At 57.7% G+C, this 21,725-nt stretch overlaps 1 protein-coding gene across 2 annotated transcripts in view; it reads right to left on the bottom strand.

The window, feature by feature from the left end:
• Positions 1 to 4,613: 4,613 nt before the first annotated feature.
• CDK18 (cyclin dependent kinase 18) overlaps positions 4,614 to 21,725 on the bottom strand; it is a 32,986-nt gene continuing 15,874 nt past the window's right edge. For both annotated transcript variants that reach the window (XM_058856084.1, XM_058856083.1), the window contains exons 2-16: positions 20,012 to 20,166; positions 13,351 to 13,499; positions 13,006 to 13,131; positions 11,615 to 11,671; positions 11,273 to 11,387; positions 10,314 to 10,408; positions 10,178 to 10,240; positions 9,745 to 9,868; positions 9,540 to 9,660; positions 7,915 to 8,012; positions 6,737 to 6,842; positions 6,557 to 6,599; positions 5,570 to 5,660; positions 5,251 to 5,328; positions 4,614 to 5,026 (exon numbers count right to left, since the gene is read on the bottom strand). In XM_058856084.1, the coding sequence (XP_058712067.1) occupies positions 4,992 to 5,026; positions 5,251 to 5,328; positions 5,570 to 5,660; positions 6,557 to 6,599; positions 6,737 to 6,842; positions 7,915 to 8,012; positions 9,540 to 9,660; positions 9,745 to 9,868; positions 10,178 to 10,240; positions 10,314 to 10,408; positions 11,273 to 11,387; positions 11,615 to 11,671; positions 13,006 to 13,131; positions 13,351 to 13,499; positions 20,012 to 20,135 (1,425 nt within the window). In that variant the 5' untranslated portion in view covers positions 20,136 to 20,166 and the 3' untranslated portion in view covers positions 4,614 to 4,991. The remainder of the gene's footprint in view (positions 5,027 to 5,250; positions 5,329 to 5,569; positions 5,661 to 6,556; positions 6,600 to 6,736; positions 6,843 to 7,914; positions 8,013 to 9,539; positions 9,661 to 9,744; positions 9,869 to 10,177; positions 10,241 to 10,313; positions 10,409 to 11,272; positions 11,388 to 11,614; positions 11,672 to 13,005; positions 13,132 to 13,350; positions 13,500 to 20,011; positions 20,167 to 21,725) is intronic.

Below are 21,725 nucleotides of genomic sequence, written 5' to 3'. Positions count from 1 at the left end.
TATTTATTTTTATTTTTATTTTTATATATATTTATATATATTTATATATATATATTTATATTTTTATATATATTTATATTTATTTTTATTTTTATATTTATTTTTTATTTATTTTTATTTTTATTTTTATTTTTATTTTTATTTTTATTTTTATTTTTATTTTTATTTTTATTTTTATTTTTATTTATTTTTATATATATATATTTTTATATATTTTATATATTTTTATATATTTATATATATTTTTTATATATTTATATTAACATTTATATTTACAAACCCATCCCATATTCCATAAATTTTAATGTCTGGTCTTTGGAGAATTCATAATCCAACAGATCAGATGGAAAACTCCAAACAAAACACTGGAAAACCTTGGGAAAATGCTCTTTAATGCCCTTTTTTTCCCCCTTTTGTATAATAAGGAGCACAAAATCATCCAGGTCACATCTGAAATAAAAATATGGAAATATTACTATAAAATATATATAAATATTTATGAATATTTATATATAAAATGTTTATATATAAAATATTTATATATACAATATTTATATATACAATATTTATATATAAAATATTTCTATATAAAATATATTTATATATAAAAATATTCCTATAAAAAATACAGAAAGACAGGTTGACAGATGGATAAAATCCTTTATTATTTTATTTTTTGTTCGTACCTTTCCGTTTATCCCAGAAAAACTTTCTCTTTCTATATATATATATATTAAAAAAAAAAAAAAATCATTACTTCTTTCGGAATAAATCTTCAAAATCATTTATTTTAAAATGCACATTTCATTTGTACAGCACTAGTTAAATACATTTCTTATCGTTTTTCTGCCCCCCAATCACCCCAGAGAACATTCACAGTTTGGGGGATCCATCCTGGCCACTTCCATCGGGGTTTTTATTCCCGCTGGAGGATGAGCAGGATGCTGAGGCAATGAGGAAATGTGGATTTTTCTCATTATTTGTGCTCACAGGGACACCCAAAAATCCAATTTTGCACAATTTGAGTGTACAGATGTGCAGCACAGCTGGAAAACAACAAAACACCGGAAAAACCGCGGGGAAAATTCCCTTTAATTCCACTTTTTTTCATTTTTTTTTTGTATGAAGAAGAAGGAAATAAAATGCACTTATTGAATCCTGAATCTCCAAAATCCAAGGGAGTTTTTGTTGTTTAAATTCTCCACGTGGATTTGGGCCAGGAAAGGCGGATCCATGTGGGAATGGAGGGATGGGATGGGATGGAACAGCTCTGCCTCCAAGTCTTGTTGTTGTTGTTTTCCCAAACCCTGACCTCAATCATGGATTTATTTCTATTCCTTTACCCAACCATGGGCTGGGGAGACAAAAGAATTCCAGGAATATGGATTTTCCAGCCAAAAATCCCGTTTTTTGCTTAAAAAAAAAGGGAAAAATTCCAAGAAAGACTCATGGAAGACAAAGCAACCGCTTCCTTTTGCCACAGCTCCCCTCCCTGCTGCTCCTCCATGGGAGAATCCATGAAATGTTGGGAAAAAATGCTGGAAAGCCACGGAAATTCCCAACATTTTCATGGAAATTCCAATCAGGGCTTCGAAACCTGGGAAATGCTGCCCAGGGATGAGGCAGGAGCGGGGGAGCTGCTCTGCTCGGGAGGTTTTTTTATGGATGGGGCATCCAGGAGGTTTTTTCCCACTAAACCCAGCCTAAAAGGGCTGGAATTTTATCCCAGAGGTGGGAAAAGAGGGATTTCACTCCAGGATTTATTCCCTGCTCTGTTTTTTTTTTCCCAGCTGTGGAGATCGGAGCGCGGCGCGGCACCAAATATTTACACTCCAAATATCCACCAAATCCCTGGGATAAAACCTGGATAATATCTGGAATTGGGGCTGATGGATGACGGTGTCTCCTTTCAGGGGGGCTGGAACCCTTTGGAATTCTCTGGAATTCCGTTGATGGAAAGTTGGGGGTTCTGGGGGTGATTCCAGAGGGGAAAAAATCCTGGAAAATCCGGCAAAACCTCCTTGGGAAAGCTGGAATTCTAAAGAAAGGAATGCCCTGCTCCATAAAAAAGTTTAGGAGGGAAGAAATTCCTGGTTTTTCCAGGGTTTTGGGCGTTGCCAAAGGTTGGGGATTCTCTCATGAGAGAGGGAATCTGCCCCTTTCAGGGGGATTTGTAGGGAAAAAGGGAAAAGCTGTGAGAGGATAAACAGGAGCCACCAGGGCCTTTCCCAGATCCCAGAATTCTCCCCAGTTTGCCTTGACCTTCAGCAGGAATATGGGATCTGGTGGCCCAGTGGGAATGTGGGATGGCTCAGCTGGACACCCAGTGCCCTTGGGAAGTTTATTCCCACTCTCAGAGTGTGGGAATGGGGAAAAAAGAGCAGGAAAACTGCACAAAGACAGCTCAGGGATATCCTGGATGGGGCAGGATTCACCTCTGGATGAAGCAGAATCCCTGGATCCACCAGAATTCCTCTCCCCAGCTGAAGGAATCGTGTCCACATCCTGCCAATTCCTGACAGGAGCCCTGGGAAGCTCAGCTCTGATCCCAAGGAAATTCCTTGGTGGGAGAAAAGATGGCAGGGGGAGAGTTCAGCAGGATCCGGGGATGGGGACCAGGAAAACACGGCCCCAAACGCGTCACTGGGGGCTGTTCCTGCTCTTCCCTACCCACTGGAATTAATTAGGGAACAATTCGGGCGGCTGTGGGCTGGAAACAGCGGGAAGGGAACGGAGCAGGGATGGGCAAACCTCAAACAATGCAGATGTCTGGGGCCTGGGCTGGGACACAGCTCTGGGGGCACCGGGAGGAGCCGCCCAGGGAGCTCCAGGGGCTCATTGTTCCTCCCACTGCGCATTTCCCAAGGATTGGTGAAGGAATGACTCCCTGCTCCAGGAGGGAACAGCCCCACGGAGAGCTGGATCCCGGAGCAAAGGGCCAGTCCTGATCCCAGGAGCCAGTCCCAAATGCCAGTCCTGATCCCAGGGGCCAGTCCTGATCCCAGGGGCCAGTCCCAAATGCCAGCCCCAATCCCAAATGCCAGTCCCAATCCCAGGGGCCAATCCTGATCCCAGGGACCAGTCCCAAATGCCAGCCCCAATCCCAAATGCCAGTCCTGATCCCAGGGGCTAGTCCTGATCCCAGGGGCCAGTCCTGATCCCAGGGGCCAGTCCTGATCCCAGGAGCCAGTCCTGATCCCAGGAGCCAGTCCCAAATGCCAGTCCTGATCCCAGGAGCCAGTCCTGATCCCAGGAGCCAGTCCTGATCCCAGGAGCCAGTCCTGATCCCAGGAGCCAGTCCTGATCCCAGGAGCCAGTCCTGATCCCAGGAGCCAGTCCCAAATGCCAGTCCTGATCCCAGGGGCCAGTCCTGATCCCAGGAGCCAGTCCCAAATGCCAGTCCCAATCCCAAATGCCAGTCCTGATCCCAGGAGCCAGTCCTGATCCCAGGAGCCAGTCCCAAATGCCAGTCCCAATCCCAAATGCCAGTCCTGATCCCAAGTGCCAGTCCCCATCCCAGTCCTGATCCCAGGGGCCAGTCCTGATCCCAGGGGCCAATCCCAAATGCCAGTCCCAATCCCAAATGCCAGTCCCAATCCCAGGGGCCAGTCCTGATCCCAGGGGCCAATCCCAAATGCCAGTCCCAATCCCAGGTGCCAGTCCCAAATGCCAGTCCCAATCCCAAATGCCAGTCCTGATCCCAGGAGCCAGTCCTGATCCCAGGGGCCAATCCCAAATGCCAGTCCCAATCCCAGGTGCCAGTCCCCATCCCAGTTCCCATCCCAGTCCCCAGTCCTGATCCCAAGTGTCAGTCCCCATCCCAGAAGCCAGTCCCAAATACCAATCCTGATCCCAGGTGCCAGTCCCAAATACCAATCCTGATCCCAGGTGCCAGTCCCAGGTGCCAATCCTGATCCCAGGTGCCAGTCCCAATCCCAAGTGTCAGAGTTCCCATCCCAGGAGCCATTCCCAAATGCCAATCCTGATCCCAAGTGCCAGTCTCAGGAGCCAGTCCCCATCCCAAATGTCAGTCCCCATCCCAAATGTCAGTCCCCATCCCAGGAGCCAGTCCCAAGTGCCAGTCCTGATGCCAAGTGCCAGTCCCCATCCCAGTCCCCATCCCAGTCCCCATCCCAGTCCCCATCCCAGTCCTGATCCCAGGGGCCAGTCCCCGGTGCCAGTCCCGATCCTGGCAGGAGCAGCAGGGATGGATTTGTTCCCGAATTGTCTGGAGAGGGAAAACCCCTCTGGATCAGCCCTGGGCCAGCAGCAGAGCTCGGTGAGCCCTGATCTGAGCTCTGACCCGAGGGAGAGGGGTTGGAGGGGTTGGAGGGGTTGGAGGGGTTGGAGGGGTTGGAGGGGTTGGAGGGATTGGAGGGGGATGAGGGGTTGGAGGGGTTGGAGGGGTTGGAGGGGTTGGAGGGATTGGAGGGGGATGAGGGGTCTGAGGGGTTGGAGGGAATGTTGGGGGACAGAACAGGAATTCCGGCTGCTCCATGCTCAGCTGGATTCGGATACCAAAACAGGGAGGGGAAAGGGGGTTCTGCAGGCAGAGGTGAGGGAAATTTGGGGGGTTGCCCTGGTTCCTGTGCCCCAGGTGTGCCCCAGGTGCTCCCAGTGCCAGGCTGGGCCGTGCCCGGCAGTTCTAACCCCAAAACCCAGGGGGTTCAGGGCAGTTTGGCTGAGCAAAGATGCATTTTCAGCACCTCCTGCCCCGGCCAAACCCCACAAATCCCCGCCCTGTGCCCCCCAAACCCTCCCGGGGCAGCGCAGGGGCCGGCGGCTCCTCCCTGGAGCACCTCGCCGTGGGGACAACACCAAAACCAGGGGGGGACAAGGCCACAGGTCCATGGAGGGCAGCTCGCAGGGGTTTGGGGACAGCCAAATCCTCGTCCTGCTGGAGCCGGGAATTCTGCGGAGGGTCGGCTGGGAGCCTCTCCTTGCTCAGCGCTTCCATCTCCATGGCGACGAGGGGAACGCGAGATCCGAGTTTAAAATATACTCTGCCTCCTGTTCTTGCCTCGGGCTGGGGAAGGGACACGGAGAGAGGGCTCAGGGGGGTCACAGGGGGAGGAGATTCCCATCTGGCACCTCAGGACACCCAGATGTGAGCGGGAGGTGACACCGAAGATGCCCAGGGGTGATTTGCGGACTGCAGAGGTGCCAGGCAGCAGCTCTGGCTCCTTCCTGCCCAGCTCCAGCACCACCCCGGCAGCAGCTGGGAGAGATCCCGGCTTTTCCCAGCCCTACCTGAGTGCTGGAAGGCTGAGCCTCGGTGCCCGGGGTCCCTCTGGAGCTGGATCTCCTTCAGGGAGAAGATGGAAGCGTCTGGGCAGAGGGGGCAGAGAGAGGGCTCAGTCCTGCCCGAGAGCGGCACCTCCGCGGGGCTCTTCCCTCTCCCCCTCCCATCCCATCTCATCCCACCCCAATTAATATTAATTATTAATGTTATTATTATTATTCCTTCCTCCCACAGCCCCACCCTGCTGCAGAAGCGCCTCTGAGGGAGCAGAGAGGAGCCCGAGGGCGCCTTTTGTGCCCGTTTCTGGAGGGCAGGGGCAGCACTCACTGTCGGGCAGGAGGTGAACGCGCTCTCCCAGGCTGCTGAAGTAGGGATGCTGCAGGGCTGCCTCGGCCGAGATCCGGCCCTTGGCGCTGAACTGCACAGAGAGCCGGGAGAAACCGTCAATACCCATGGGCAGGGCACAGCTGGGCACAGCTGGGCACCCCTGAGCACAGCTGGGCACCCCTGAGTGCATCTGGGCACCCCTGAGCACAGCTGGGCACCCGTGAGCAAAGCTGGGCACCCCAGCACATGGACACCACACACCTGAGCACCCCTGTACAACTCTGGGCACCCCTGTGCACATCTGGGCACCCCTGAGCACATCTGGGCACCCCTGAACACATCTGGGCACCCCTGAGTGCATCTGGGCACCCCTGAATACATCTGGGCACCCTTGAACACATCTGGGCACCCCTGTACAACTCTGGGCACCCCTGAACACATCTGGGCACCCCTGAACACATCTGGGCACCCCTATGCATGGACACCACACACCTGAGCACCCCTGTACACCTCTGGGCACCCCTGTGCACATCTGGGCACCCCTGTACAACTCTGGGCACCCCTGAGCACAGCTGGGCACCCCTGAGCACAGCTGGGCACCCCAGCACATGGACACCACACACCTGAGCACCCCTGAGCACCTCTGGGCACCCCTGTGCACATCTGGGCATCCCTGTACATGGACACCACACATCTGGGCATCCCTGTGCCCATCTGGGCACCCCAGCACACCTCCGGGCATCCCATGACGTTCACACCCCACCTCTGGGCACCCCAGGGCACCTCTGGGCACCCCATGAGGTTCACAGCCCACCTCTGGGCACCCCAGGGCACCTCTGGGCACCCCATGAGGTTCACAGCCCACCTCTGGGCCCCGTGCCCATCGCAGCAGCTCCACGAGCGGGGTGGGTGGCCCTGCCCTGCTCCAGCTGCTCCTCCCCTGCAGCAAATCCCCTTCTCCATCCCTCGGGCTGCCCCAGCACTCACCAGGAGGAGATTTGCCAGCAGGTCAATGCCTTCTGAGTCCAGCCTGGGAGAGAGGGGAAACAAAGCCAAAACTGCACCGTTTTTGCTGCAATGACCCCGGTGTGGCACCACGAGGAGAAAATGAATCCCTTCACACCCCTCAGCCCCCCCGATCCTGCAGTGTCCCTGCTCCGGGGGTACCTCGGGGCGTGATTTATCAGCGGCTGGGCTCGGTACTGGCTGAAGTTGTAAGCCTTGAACTCCTCGTTGGACGTTATCCCGGGCCAGGTGTCCTCTGTGGGGGTTCCTGCGAGGGGACACAGGGAAACCTGCCAGGGGTCCTTGGAGTGATGGGAAAACTGCAGGAGAGAGGGGGCCCTGTCCCCGAGAGAGGGCACCATGTCCCCGGGGGGCTGGCAGTGCCAGCAAGGAGCCGCCTCCTCCTCCTCCTCCTCCTCCTCCTCCTCTTCCTCCTCCTCCTCCTCCTCCTCCTCCTCCTCATTCCTGTGCCAGCCTGGAGGGGGCTGCAGGCAGCTTCTGTCCACACCAGCTGACCCCTGCCCACCCCATCCTTCTTCATCCCTGTCCACCCTGTCCCATCCCATCCCATCCCATCCCATCCCATCCCATCCCATCCCATCCCATCCCATCCCATCCCATCCCATCCCATCCCATCCCATCCCATCCCATCCCATCCCATCCCATCCCATCCCGTGGATCCCATCCCATCCCATCGCTGTTCATTCCTATCCACCCATCCCACCCACCGATCCGGTCCCAGTTCCCATCCCGGTTCCCATCTCGTTTCTCCTCCCGGTTCCCCTCCCGGTTCCCTCCCCGTCCCATCCCATTTTCCATCGCGTCTCCCCTCCCGTTTCCCCCCACGTTCCCCTCCCGGTTCCCCTCCTGTTTCCCCTCCCGATCCCATCCCGGTTCCCCCCCTGATCCCCTCCCGATCCCATCCCGGTTCCCATCCCGGTTCCCCCCCTGATCCCCTCCCGATCCCCTCCCGATCCCATCCCGGTTCCCATCCCGGTTCTCCTCCCGGTCTCCCCCCGTTCCCGTCCCGGTTCCATCCCGATTCCCCCCATGATCCCCTCCCGTTTCCCTCCCGTTCCCCCCCGTTCCCCTCCCGGTTCCCTCCCGTTCCCCCCCGTTCCCGTCCCGGTTCCTATCCCGGTCCCATCCTGGTTCCCCCCATGATCCCCCCCCGTTTCCCCCCCGTTTCCCTCCCGTTTCCCCCCCGTTCCCATCCCATTTCCCCTCCCGGTTCCATCCCGTTTCCCCCCCGTTTCCCTCCCGTTTCCCCCGGTTCCATCCCGGTTCCCGCGGGCAGGCAGTGCCCTCGCGCGGGGCCGCGGGCTCAGCGCAGCGCTCACCCAGCAGGCGGAAGATGAGGTGCAGCTCCTCCTTCACCGTGGAGCCGGGGAACATCGGCCGGCCCGTCACCATCTCGTAGTGGATGCAGCCGACCCCCCTGGAGCGCAGGGGACACCCCGGGATCAGAGGGGACACCCCGGGGTCAGCGGGGGACACCCCGGGATCAGCGGGGACACCCCGGGATCAGCGGGGACACTCCGGGATCAGAGGGGACACCCCGGGATCAACGGGGACACCCCGGGATCAGCGGGGGACACCCCGGGATCAGAGGGGACACCCCGGGGTCAGCGGGGACACCCCGGGATCAGAGGGGACACCCCGGGGTCAGCGGGGACACCCCGGGATCAGAGGGGGACACCCCGGGGTCAGAGGGGACACCCCGGGATCAGCGGGGGACACCCCGGGATCAGCGGGGACACCCCGGGATCAGCGGGGGACACCCCGGGATCAGAGGGGACACCCCGGGATCAGCGGGGACACCCCGGGATCAGCGGGGGACACCCCGGGGTCAGCGGGGGACACCTCGGGATCAGAGGGGACACCCCGGGATCAGAGGGGACACCCCGGGATCAGAGGGGGACACCCCGGGGTCAGCGGGGGACAAACCCCCGGGACCCCCGCCACGCCTGGGGACGGGAATCGGCTCCGGGAGATGGATCAGATCCCACCGGGATGGGGATGGCAGGGACCCGATACCCCCCGAGTCCCTGGGGACTGGGAAAATGCTCTGGGAAAGCTCTGGGGACAGGGAACCTGGATTGGGAGAGCCCTGGGGACAGGGAAAATGCTCCGGGAAAGTTCTGGTGACAGGGAACTTGGATTGGGAGAGCCCTAGGGACAGGGAAACTGCACTGGGAGAGCTCTGGAGACTGGGAAAATGCTCTGGGGACAGGGAAAATGCCCTGGGAGAGTTCTGGGGACAGGGAAAATGCCCTGGGGACAGGGAAACTGCACCGGGAGAGCCCTGGGGACAGGGAACTTGGATTGGGAGAGCCCTGGGGACATGGAAAATGCTCTGGGAGAGCCCCAAATTCTCTGGTGTACCCAGCACCGTGAGGATGAGGATGGAAATGCCCGACCAGGTCCTGGAGAGCCCGGGAAGCTCCGGAGCAGCTCCGGGGCAGCTTCGGGACAGCTCCGGGGCAGATCTGGGGCAGCTCCCGGGGCAGCTCCCGGGGCAGATCTGGGGCAGATCTGGGGCAGCTCCCGGGGAAGCTCCGGGGCATCTCCCGGGCAGCTCCCGGGGCAGATCTGGGGCAGCTCCGGGGCAGATCTGGGGCAGCTCCCGGGGCAGATCTGGGGCAGCTCCCGGGGCAGCTCCCGGGGCAGATCTGGGGCAGCTCCCGGGGCAGCTCCCGGGGAAGCTCCGGGGCAGCTCCCGGGGCAGATCTGGGGCAGCTCCGGGGCAGCTCCCAGGGAAGCTCCGGGGAAGCTCCGGGGCAGCTCCCGGGGCAGATCTGGGGCAGCTCCGGGGCAGATCTGGGGCAGATCTGGGGCAGCTCCGGGGCAGCTCCCAGGGAAGCTCCGGGGCAGCTCCGGGGCAGCTCTGGGACAGCTCCGGGGGAAGCTCCGGGGCAGTTCCCGGGCATCTCCCGGGCAGCTCCGGGGCATCTCCGTGCCTCACCACATGTCGATGGGCGTGGAATACTCGGTGGATCCCAGCAGGACATCGGGGGGCCGGTACCAGAGCGTCACCACCTCGTTGGAATAGGTTTTTGTGGGGACCGACTTGGCTCTGGCTAATCCTGAGGGAGGAAGGGAGGCTCATCAAGGAGCTGCCCCCTTTTTCCCCCACCCTCAATTCCTGCATCCTGCAGGGCTTCACCCACCAAAATCAGCCAGCTTGAGCTCCCCTCGCTCGTTGATGAGCAGGTTCTGGGGTTTGAGGTCTCGGTGCAGGATTTTCCTGCCGTGGCAATAAGCCAGGCCACGGAGCAGCTGGAACATGAAGATCTGCAGGGAGGAGGAGGAGGAGGAAGAGGAGGAGGAGGAGGAGGAGGAGGAGGAAGGGGGTTGCATTCAGGACCAAAAGTCATCCTGCCCCGAGGAATCCCGACGGACCCCTGGGAGCTGTGCTGGGGTGGGGAAGCATCCCAAAAAGGGATGAGCCAAGTGCACACGGGCAGGGATTTTATTGAGGGCGGCAGCGACCGGGGAAACGCTGGGGGAGCCCCGGGAAGGGAGCAAGAACTGAAGGGTGAGGGGGTCTCCAGCCCCAAAACACCCCCAGGCACCAGGAGGGGTCCCGGGCACCCCCCTCACCTTCACATTGTGCACGCTCATCAGGTTCCCGCAGTTCTCCAGGTACTGCTTCAGGTCGTTGTCCTGCAGCGGGGAGGAGATGTCAGTCTGTCCTTCCCTTGTCCCCCCCGGCCCCCAGAGGAGCCCCCAGACCCACCAGGTACTCGAAGACGAGGGTGAGGGAGCGCTCGGTGTGGATGATGTCGTGCAGGGTGACGATGTTGGCGTGTTTGAGGTTCTTCAGCAGGGACACTGCGGGGACAGCGGGGCTGAGCATGGGCACAGCCGTCCCAAATCCTCCTGGGACCCCCGGGAAAGCATCTCCAGCCTCACCTTCCCATCCCAAATCCTCCTGGGACCCCCGGGAAAGCATCTCCAGCCTCACCTTCCCATCCCAAATCCTCCTGGGACCCCCGGGAAAGCCTCTCCAGCCTCACCTTTCCATCCCAAATCCTCCTGGGACCCCCGGGAAAGCCTCTCCAGCCTCACCTTTCCATCCCAAATCCCCCAGGAAAGCCTCTCCAACCTCACCTTCCCATCCCAAATCCTCCTGGGACCCCCGGGAAAGCATCTCCAGCCTCACCTTCCCATCCCAAATCCTCCTGGGAGCCCCGGGAAAGCATCTCCATCCTCACCTTCCCATCCCAAATCCTCCTGGGAGCCCCGGGAAAGCATCTCCATCCTCACCTTCCCATCCCAAATCCTCCTGGGACCCCCGGGAAAGCATCTCCAGCCTCACCTTCCCATCCCAAATCCTCCTGGGACCCCCGGGAAAGCATCTCCAGCCTCACCTTCCCATCCCAAATCCCCCTGGGACCCCCAGGAAAGCATCTCCAGCCTCACCTTCGCATCCCAAATTCTTCCCATCCCAAATCCCCCTGGGACCCTGGGAAAGCCTCTCCAGCCTCCCCTTCCCATTCCAAATCCCCCAGGACAGCCCCTCCAGCCTCACCTTCGCATCCCAAATCCTTCCCATCCCAAAAATCCCCCTGGGACCCTCAGGAAAGCCTCTCCAGCCTCACCTTCCCATCCCAAATCCCCCTGGGACCCCCAGGAAAGCATCTCCAGCCTCCCCTTCCCATCCCAAATCCCCCAGGACAGCCTCTCCAGCCTCACCTTCCCGGATGGCCGTGCAAGGAGCCCCCTCCTCGTGCTCCAGGCGGATTTCCTTCAGTGCCACCAGGTTTTCTGTCAGTTTGCTGCGGCCCTTGAACACGGTGGCGTAGGTGCCCTGGCAGGGGACAGGGGACAGGGGGCAGGGGACATTTCCCAGGCTGGCACAGCACCAGTGTCCCCAGAACATTTGGGGGAAGGACCATTTGAGGTGACACCGCCAGGTCTGAAGTCCACAAGAAGGACTTGGCCTGAAAATTTCTGGATATTGAAGATTTTTTTGCCCTTTGAGCTGCCCCTTTGGATTTTGTTTAATCCCTTACAGGGGTGTCACAGGGTACTCACCTCTCCCAGTTTGTCCAGTTTGATGTAGGTTTCCAGCTTCCCAAAGCCAATATCGGACTGTGAGACAGAAAGGAGAACATCAGTGGGCGGGAGGGAAGCTCAGCCAGGGGTGGCTTCACCTCCAGAAGGGTTTCCAGGGACACTGGGAAATTGGGAAATCCACAATTGGGATTTTTACTCCATTTACTGCCCAAACCCTCTGTGTATCCTGGGAAAATCAGCCGTGTCCTGAGCAGGGCAGCGAAGGCGCTGGAACCCCCAGAGCCACATTCCTTATTCATGAGGGGATCATGAATATTAATTGTTTTATTGATCAGACAGCTCGGGCAGGTAAATTCCAGCTCTCCTTCCCTTCTCCCTCCTCCTGGACGGGCACCTCGGATCCCAAAATTCCTCCTGTGGTACCTGGGGTCTGCACACGGAGTTTTTGCTCCTATTTCTGCTGCTGCTCTGCAGCAAGGAAAGCGAAATTCCGGCTCTGATTCATTATTTACCCACATTTGCATTTGCACCGGCTGAGCTGCAGGAGGATTTCCCTCTCCTCCCTTTGGGAAGGAGCCAGGCCGAGAGGGCAGCCAGGGAAGGTGGGAATGGCACAGCAGGTGCAGATGGGGAAGGGATGTGGATCTCAGAACCCCAGGATGGCTGAGGCTGGAAAATCCCTCTGGGATCAGCGAGTCCGAGCTGTGCCCAATGCCCACCCTGAGCCCTGAGTGCCACCTCCAGCTGCCACCTCCAGGGACGGGGACTCCAAACCTCCCTGGGCACTTCCAAGGCCTGGCCGCCCTTTCCATGAGGAAATTCCTGCTGCTGTCCAAGCTGAGCCTCCCCTGGCCCAGCCTGAGGCCGTTCCCTCTCCTCCTGTCCCTGTTCCCTGGGATAACATCCCAAATCCCCCCCGGCTGTCCCCTCCTGGCAGGGACTTGTGCAGAGCCAGGAATTCCCCCTGAGCCTCCTTTTCTCCAGCCTGAGCCTTCCCAGCTCCCTCAGGATTCTCCAAACCCTTCCCAGCTCCCTCAGGATTCTCCAAACCCTTCTCAGATCCCTCAGGAGTCTCCAAACCCTTCCCAGCTCCCTCAGGATCCTCCAAACCCTTCCCAGCTCCCTCAGGATTCTCCAAACCCTTCCCAGCTCCCTCAGGATTCTCCAGACCCTTCCCAGCTCCCTCAGGATTCTCCAAACCCTTCCCAGCTCCCTCAGGATTCTCCAAACCCTTCCCAGCTCCCTCAGGATTCTCCAAACCCTTCCCAGCTCCCTCAGCTCCTCCCTGGGTGCCTCTGGGGATGTGCAGGAGGGGCTGGGGCTGGGCAGGGATGTGAGGGGACCCCGGTGACAGCCGGGTGGGGACCCGGGGGGTGGTGGCACTGTCCCCTCCGCTCGCTGCCGCTTACGAGGGAGGCTCGGCGGGACATCCTGCTCAGGGGCTTGGGGAGCTCCAGGCTCTCCATCTGCAGCTTCTGCAGGAACTCGGGGGGCAGCCGGATGTCCATGGGCAGCGAGAGGCGCTTGCTGACGTCCTGCAGCGGGGGGACAGAGCACAGGGAGGTGACAGGGGAGAGCTCTGTCCCTCTGTCCCTCTGTCCCTCTGTCCCTCTGTCCGAGCCGGCACTGACAGCGCCAGGGCTGGCTCACAGGGAGAGGGAAGGGGGTGCTGGCACTCGGGGAGTGTCACCAGAGCGGGTCCCAGAGGTGACAGCCAGAGGTCCCCAGCCCCCCCGGAGCCCCCCGGCACTTGCCTCCATGGAGAAGCGGCGCTGGCCGTGGTTGCGGTAGCGAACGGCGCCCACCGGGGAGCGGCGCTGCCCCTCCGGGGGCGACGCGGGGCTCCCGCCCGCTGCCCCGTCCCTGCCCAGCGGTGCCAGCTGCAGCTGCCCCTGAGCCACATCTGGGGACGAAAGGAAAGCAGAGCGAGCTGCTGGAGCGGGGCAGCAGCGAGCAGGGCTGAGGGAGGGGAAGGGATGCTCTGGGGGCATGGGAATCTCTTCTTCCGTCTCAATATCCACAGTTTCAATATCTCAATTCCTGCGTTTCGCTCGATTCCTGCTGCGTCTCCCCCCTCAGCGCTGCCAAAGCCACCAGGGGTGGGCAGGGGGGACAGAAATCCCAAATCCCGCCCCAGAGCTCTGCCCCCTGCACGGCATTTCTCAGGGATGAGGATTTGCCTTCCCATCTTTGTCTTCCCAAAGGTTTTAGGCGACATCCCGGCACTTCCCGGCACTCTGAGGACATCCCGGCACTCTGGGGACATCCCGGCACTCTGGGGACATCCCGGCACCCCAGGGACATTCCCGCACCCCGGGGACATTCCCGCATCCCGGGGACATTCCCACACCCCAGGGACATTCCCACACCCCGGGGACATTCCCGCATTTTGGGGACATTCCCGCACTCGCAGCCAGCAGCCGCAGCTCATTGCGGATGAGGATTCCCTGGGGAATCCACGGATGCTGATTCCAGCGGCCGCTCACAAGGAGGCAGCTCCAAACTGGGCGCGCTGGGAGCGAGGATGATGAGCTGGATGTGAAAAGGTCAAGCAGGACCGGCCTGTCCCTCCCCAGTGATCGCTCAGTTCCTCCTCCCGGCTTTGCAGCCGTGCTCCAAAAATCCCCCCGAAAAAAAGCCCCCAAATCCCCCAAAACCTCCCCGCAGACACCCCCAGAGCGAAGGGGAGCAGCGAACGGCCCCAGGCTGAGCCCTGCCCTGTCCCTGCCCTGTCCCTGCCCTGTCCCTGCCCTGTCCCTGCCCTGTCCCCGGGGCTCCCAGCGACAATCCCGGATCCAGGGATGATCTCATGGCTGAGGAGCGGAGGGAGGGAGGGAGGGAGGGAGGGCTGGATTTTCACGGGGTGCTGAGCAGGGCCGGGACCTGGCTGCGCTTTGCTCGGCTGACGGATGAGAGGTGGCAGGCGAGTGACCTGGCAAAGGCTCTGGGTTGGTGCCAGGGGCACCGGGAGAGCGGAGCCGAGCGCTCCCGGTGCCCAGCCCGCACCTGACGGGGGCTCAGCCCCTGCCAGGGGGATTGAGAGGGGCTGAAACAATGCCAGGGGTTTTGGGCACACAGGCAAAACCCCTCCTCTGCTCCCCGTCCCTTTCCCTCCATCTGTTTTTACAGCAGCGATCAGGAAACGTCCCCTGAATTAACCACAGGTATGAAAAGAACGTGGATTAATTCAACCGGACCAAATCTTTTCAACTTCCTCGTTTCCCAGGCGAGGAAACCAAAGGCCATTTAAGGTCTGACTGAATGGAGCCCTGGAAATGATATTTTGGGTGAATTTGTGCCGGTTCCCACAGGTGAAACAAACCCAAAGCTGGGGAAAAGAGAGCTCCAAACCAGCAGACTCTGCTCCAGTCCAACAGAGTCGGTGTCTTTGTCACATCAGACGTGAAATCAGAGGAAAATCGACAAGCTGGGCACTGCAGTGGATCCAAAAAGGATGGGAAAAGCAGCAGGAGCTGGCTGGGGGCTCAGTGTGAAGCTGTGGGAATCCATTCCATGTGAATTCCGGGGAGCTCCGACACTCGGGAAGAGCGAGGCTGCTGCGATATCAAAGCTCCCAAAAGCCAGGCTGCAGACACAGGCAGGCCTCTTTATAAATATATTTAAACTCTGCCAAAACAAGCTTTGATCTCCCAAGGAAAGGGGCCAGGATCCTCCGCTGCCTGCCTGACTTGGAACTTTTAATTACTTTGCTGAGGGTGAGATCTCCTCTCCAGGCTCTGCGCCGCTCAGAGCTCGGCTTTTTCATCCTCCTTCCTCCCACTCATCATCATTTCTTCAGGGCCTGCTGCTCCCAAGGTCAGAGCTGGCTCTGTTTTATCCCTTTCCAGCCCCAAACACTGAATTTTATTTGGCCTGGGAGGGCAGAGCAGGCTGGAGGTGTTTGGGGCTCAGCTCTTATCAGGGCCACCAAGCCCTGATCCCTCTGAAAAAAGAGACTCAGGTTCCACCAAGGTGACATTGCTGGTGACAGGATGTGTCCAGGCTGGAAAGCTGTTCGATTTTCCAAAAAAAAAGGAAAACAAAACAAAAAAAAAGGGTGTTTTCCTCCTTTTATCAGCATCTGTGGGGGTGAGGTCATGAGAATGACGGGATGGGGAGGAGGGAGCTGAGGATTTCTCACAAAAACACCACAGATGGGGCAGGTTTGTCCCCTTCTTGTCCCCTCCCAGCTCTGGAGCAGCCTGGGCTGGGGGAAGGGTCCCTGCCCAGGGCTGGGGTGGAATGGGAAGAGCTCTGGGGTCTCTCCCAACCCAAACCATTCCCTGATTTTGTGATCCTTGAGGGGGCCCAGCCTCCTCCTGCTCCCCGAGGATGGGCCCAGGCACTCACAGGCAGCAAAATGTGGGATTTGCAGCCTGGGAATGCTGTGAAAAGGGATTTCTGAGGCTGGAGGGAAAACCAGCTCCAGGAAATTCCCTGAGGAAATTCCAGGGGAGGAGAGGAAAGGAGCAGAGTTGTCGATCCCTGCTGATCCAGGATGGGCTCTGGAGCACATGGAGAGCCCAGGGACAGCCCCAGAGATCCTGACAAGGAGGGAAAACCAGCAGCAAAGCAGTTTTGTGTTTTATGGGGCCGTGGCTGCAGGCTCAGCTGGATCAAAGCCTCTTTTCCTCTCCTCACTTGGGTTCTCCAGCTGGAAAAAGGGGATCAAGCCCTTGGAGAGATCCCAAACTCGGCTCCAAAGTGAGCACAGACCCCCAGCCTGGGGCACACCTCGAGGCACGGAGCCATCCTGGCCACGGGCTCTGCTCCTGCTCTCTCCTGGCTACCTCAGCACCAAACCCCAGAGCCCAGGGGGGGCTGGAGGACCCTGCTCGCCCTTTTTGCCAAAGGAAAAGCCGTGAGAGACGTGTCAGTAAAGCAGAGCAGGATGGAAATCACCTCTGGGGGTCACAGGGAGGAGATGAGAGCCCAGATCTCACATCCCAGAGCAAGGCAACAGCAGCAGCAGCGCCCTCAGCCTCACCCCGGTTCCTGCACGGCTAATTAAGAGCTCAGCGCTAATTACAGGGGTGCGGGTGTGCGGGAGAGGGGCTGGATCCCCCCGGGGATGCTCCTCGGGATGAAGAGGAGCCCGGGGAGCTGCGGGAGGGAGGGAAGGTGGCTCGGGGTGAGGTCACAGCATCCCCGGAGCAGCTGGGCTGGCACTGCCGGGCTCTCCCCGCCGGTGCCAGGCGGTGCCAGCCCCAGCCCAGCTCCCACCCATGGCAGGAGGGAAGGGGCCAGGCTGCGGCACAGCTGGCAGGAGGTGCAACTTTCCCTCTAAAAATTATTTTCTTTTCCTCTTTCTCTGGTTCTGCTGCTCTGCTTCTGTGTTTTCTTTCTCCCCCTGGATTTCTCAGTCTCCTCCGAGCCCAGCTCCTTTGGGATCCTCCCTCGTGGGGAGTCTCGCTTGTCTCAGTTCTCTGGGTTTGAAGAAAACTCCTGAGCTCGTTAGAATCTCGTTTCTTGTGTTTATTAGGATGTGATCACAAAACTTGGCAGGTCTCCCCAGACTTTCTGCACAAGTTTAAATCACTGCAACCTGGCTCATTTCGTTCTGATGGTACAACAAGGCCTTGTGGCTCACTTTGGGCTTTGAAAGCACAAAATGGCCTCAAACAACACAGTTCTTTTATCTTTATACTCATTCTTACCCAATTAACCATAGACATGTAAATTATATTTTAATGACCCAGTGACCCATCACCTGTGTGCTGCACTGTCATTTTCTGGCCAATCACTCACTATTACCCAAAAACCTCGAGGAGAACATGAAGAAAAAGGAAAAGAAACAACACTCTAAATCCTCCATCTTGTCTTCAGTTTTCTAAACTATTTTAAACTCTAAAAACTTTAACTTTTTCACCCAGAGACTTAAGAAAACTCTCTAATTTACACACTGACGCTTTTAGCTTTTCTATCTGACTCTAACAGTTGGATCTAACATGGATCACCGTGAGAACACGCTCACGGATTTCATGTTGTGTGAAATTCAGTGTTCTCCTGGATCTCAGAGCCCAGCAGCAGGAGCAAGGGTGTGAGTGTGTAAATCAGAGCCCAGCTCCAGCAGCAAGGGTGTGAGTGTGTAAATCAGAGCCCAGCTCCAGGAGCAAGGGTGTGAGTGTGTAAATCAGAGCTCAGCTCCAGCAGCAAGGGTGTGAGTGTGTAAATCAGAGCTCAGAACCAGGAGCAAGGGTGTGAGTGTGTAAATCAGAGCCCAGCTCCAGGAGCAAGGGTGTGAGTGTGTAAATCAGAGCTTGGCTCCAGGAGCAAGGGTGTGAGTGTGTAAATCAGAGCCCAGCTCCAGCAGCAAGGGTGTGAGTGTGTAAATCAGAGCCCAGCAGCAGGAGCAAGGGTGTGAGTGTGTAAATCAGAGCCCAGCTCCAGCAGCAAGGGTGTGAGTGTGTAAATCAGAGCCCAGCTACAGCAGCAAGGGTGTGAGTGTGTAAATCAGAGCCCAGCAGCAGCAAGGGTGTGAGTGTGTAAATCAGAGCTCAGCAGCAGGAGCAAGGGTGTGAGTGTGTAAATCAGAGCTCGGCTCCAGGAGCAAGGGTGTGAGTGTGTAAATCAGAGCCCAGCAGCAGCAGCAAGGGTGTGAGTGTGTAAATCAGAGCCCAGCTCCAGCAGCAAGGGTGTGAGTGTGTAAATCAGAGCCCAGCTCCAGCAGCAAGGGTGTGAGTGTGTAAATCAGAGCCCGGCTCCAGGAGCAAGGGTGTGAGTGTGTAAATCAGAGCTCAGAACCAGGAGCAAGGGTGTGAGTGTGTAAATCAGAGCTTGGCTCCAGGAACAAGGGTGTGAGTGTGTAAATCAGAGCCCAGCTCCAGCAGCAAGGGTGTGAGTGTGTAAATCAGAGCTCAGAACCAGGAGCAAGGGTGTGAGTGTGTAAATCAGAGCTCAGAACCAGGAGCAAGGGTGTGAGTGTGTAAATCAGAGCTCAGCTCCAGGAGCAAGGGTGTGAGTGTGTAAATCAGAGCCCAGCTCCAGGAGCAAGGGTGTGAGTGTGTAAATCAGAGCCCAGCTCCAGGAGCAAGGGTGTGAGTGTGTAAATCAGAGCCCAGCTCCAGCAGCAAGGGTGTGAGTGTGTAAATCAGAGCCCAGCTCCAGCAGCAAGGGTGTGAGTGTGTAAATCAGAGCCCAGCTCCAGCAGCAAGGGTGTGAGTGTGTAAATCAGAGCTCAGCAGCAGCAGCAAGGGTGTGAGTGTGTAAATCAGAGCCCAGCACCATGAGCAAGGGTGTGAGTGTGTAAATCAGAGCTCAGAACCAGGAGCAAGGGTGTGAGTGTGTAAATCAGAGCCCAGCTCCAGCAGCAAGGGTGTGAGTGTGTAAATCAGAGCTCAGCAGCAGCAGCAAGGGTGTGAGTGTGTAAATCAGAGCCCAGCAGCAGCAAGGGTGTGAGTGTGTAAATCAGAGCCCAGCTCCAGCAGCAAGGGTGTGAGTGTGTAAATCAGAGCTCAGCAGCAGCAGCAAGGGTGTGAGTGTGTAAATCAGAGCTCAGCAGCAGCAGCAAGGGTGTGAGTGTGTAAATCAGAGCCCAGCTCCAGCAGCAAGGGTGTGAGTGTGTAAATCAGAGCTCAGCAGCAGGAGCAAGGGTGTGAGTGTGTAAATCAGAGCTCAGCAGCAGCAGCAAGGGTGTGAGTGTGTAAATCAGAGCCCAGCTCCAGGAGCAAGGGTGTGAGTGTGTAAATCAGAGCCCAGCTCCAGCAGCAAGGGTGTGAGTGTGTAAATCAGAGCTCAGCTCCAGGAACAAGGGTGTGAGTGTGTAAATCAGAGCCCAGCAGCAGGAGCAAGGGTGTGAGTGTGTAAATCAGAGCCCAGCTCCAGCAGCAAGGGCGCACACTCTGTGTCTCAGGCTCCACAGGAGGCACCGCGGGATGGCCGCGGTTCACCCCGGGATGAGCCCAGCCCGACCCAGCCCGGCTTGCCCGAGCACGGCCGGCCCGGCTGAGCTGCTCCCAGCCCGGAGCTGCCCCAACCTGCTCCGGGGGCTCAGGCAGGCCTTTAACCCTCAATGTCCCTGGGATGTCGAAAACCAACCGGCAGAGAGGAGCAAAGGCTGGTCTGGGACAGAGAAGAGTCCCTTTGGCTTGGGGGAACACCCTGGAGCCCCCAGAGGGGTCACCCCCCTCTTTTGGGGAGGCAGGAGGAGATCCCACATGTTCCCCCTCTCCACCTTAACCACAGCTCCAGTTTTTGTGCAAATTCCTTTCCCTCCCATCAGGCTTTCCTCGGGCGAGGATAAATCTCTCCTCAGCTTTAATGAGGAGGTGTTATCCACCCCCACGGGCAGAGAACGGGGAAAGCAACACGCAACAAGGAGCAGACGCTTTCCACACACCCCGAGAAGGGCTGGGGAGAGGCTTTCACCCACCCCAGATGGTCCTGAGCCACCCCAGGGACCCAGGGGCTCCTCACCTTCGTTCCTCTGGTTGTTGAGCTGGTTGAACTGCTCCGTGAACTCCGTCAGCGACTCCTCGATGGTCTCCGTGCGCGGCACCGAGAGTGAAAACCTCCTCTTGAAGTTTTTCATCTTGTTCATCTTCCCTCGCGCTGCCAGGGGTGGCAGAGCCCTGCGGGGAAAGGGCCAGCGGGCTCAGAGGGCTGGGCAACACCAGGATGGGCCCACAGCTCCAGCTCTTTGGGGTTGGAACCATCCTGACCCGAATTTCCACCCCCCAGCTCCAGCTCTTTGGGGTTGGAACCATCCTGACCCGAATTTCCACCCCCCAGCTCCAGCTCTTTGGGGTTGGAACCATCCTGACCCGAATTTCCACCCCACAGCTGCTGCTTTTGGGGTTGACAATGTCCTGACCCAAATTTCCACCCCACAGCTCCAGATCTTTGGGGTTGGCACCATCCCAACCCAAATTTCCACCTCAGAGCTGCTGCTTTTGGGGTTGGCACCATCCTGACCCAAATTTCCACCCCACAGCTGCTGCTCTTGGGGCTGGCAGTGTCCTGAGCCGAGCAAAGACTTCCCGAGGCAGCAGCAAAGTGCAGAGTGGGGACCCAGGGACAGGGGGATCCCCCCTAAATTCCAGCCCCAGGAGATGCTCTGAGCTCCCAGTTCCATCCCAGCTCCATCCCAGCTCCATCCCAGCTCCATCCCAGCTCCATCCCAGCTCCATCCCAGCTCCATCCCAGCTCCCAGCTCCATCCCAGCTCCATCCCAGGCTCCCTCTGACTCGTCCTGCTGGGCGTCAGAATCGCCTTAACCGCGATTAGATGTGATTAAAGATCTGATTAAAGCAATAAAACCCTGAAAGGAAGAAAACGCCCCAGGGGCACGGGGTGAGCGGGCTGGGGCTGAGCCATGGGAGCTCTCCCTGGATGCAGCTTCACCTTCCTGCTCTGGCTCTTCCCAGGCTCTGCAGGGATGATGGGATCAAGCTTTGATGGGATCAAGGCTGGAAGTGCTGCCTTTGCAGGGTTTGGGCTCCAGCCCTGCTGCAATTCCTCCTGCCCTGCATGGATCCAGCACGGATCCAGCACGGATCCAGCGCTCCCTGGATTTACAGACCTGGAAATCCCAGAATTCCAGACCGGTTTGGGTCGGAGGGAGCTTGGGAATCATCTCATCCCAGGCAGGGACACCTTCCATTATCCCAGGTTGCTCCAGGCCCTGTCCAAGCTGGTCATGGACATTTCCAGGGATGGGACATCACTGTCCCTCCCCAATCCAGCCACAGCTCTGCCCTTCCAGCCTCAGGCCTGAGGGACTTGGGGTCTGTCCCTCTCCTCTTCCCAACCCCAGGAATGTGGAGATGCTCCTCCTGCATCCTCATCCTCTGGGCACTCCCAGCTCCCCACCAGGGGATTTTCCATGAACAGCCCTGGGTTTAACGCTGCCCTCACCTCCCCAAGCCCATCTGAGGAGCGCAGTCACCCCTTGGCACCCAACAGGTCCCAGAACTTCCCGGGGATGTTTTATCCCACAGGGAGCGGCTCTTTCCCGCACATCCCGGCCCCCTGGAGCAGCTCGGCCCCTTCCTCCTGTGTCCCCAGAGCCCCCCCAGGCCCCTCAGCACCACCCAAGGGTGACGGCAGCATTCCAGACTGATGCGGCATTCCCGTCTCCAGGACAACGGCGGCTCCCTGCATCTGAAAGCTCAGCAGATTATCCGTCAGC

Source organism: Poecile atricapillus, chromosome 23 (assembly GCF_030490865.1).
Source record: "Poecile atricapillus isolate bPoeAtr1 chromosome 23, bPoeAtr1.hap1, whole genome shotgun sequence".
Taxonomy (NCBI): Eukaryota; Metazoa; Chordata; class Aves; order Passeriformes; family Paridae; genus Poecile; species Poecile atricapillus.
The sequence above is the reverse complement of the archived record's forward strand: the minus strand, read 5'-3'. Positions and strand labels throughout refer to the sequence as shown.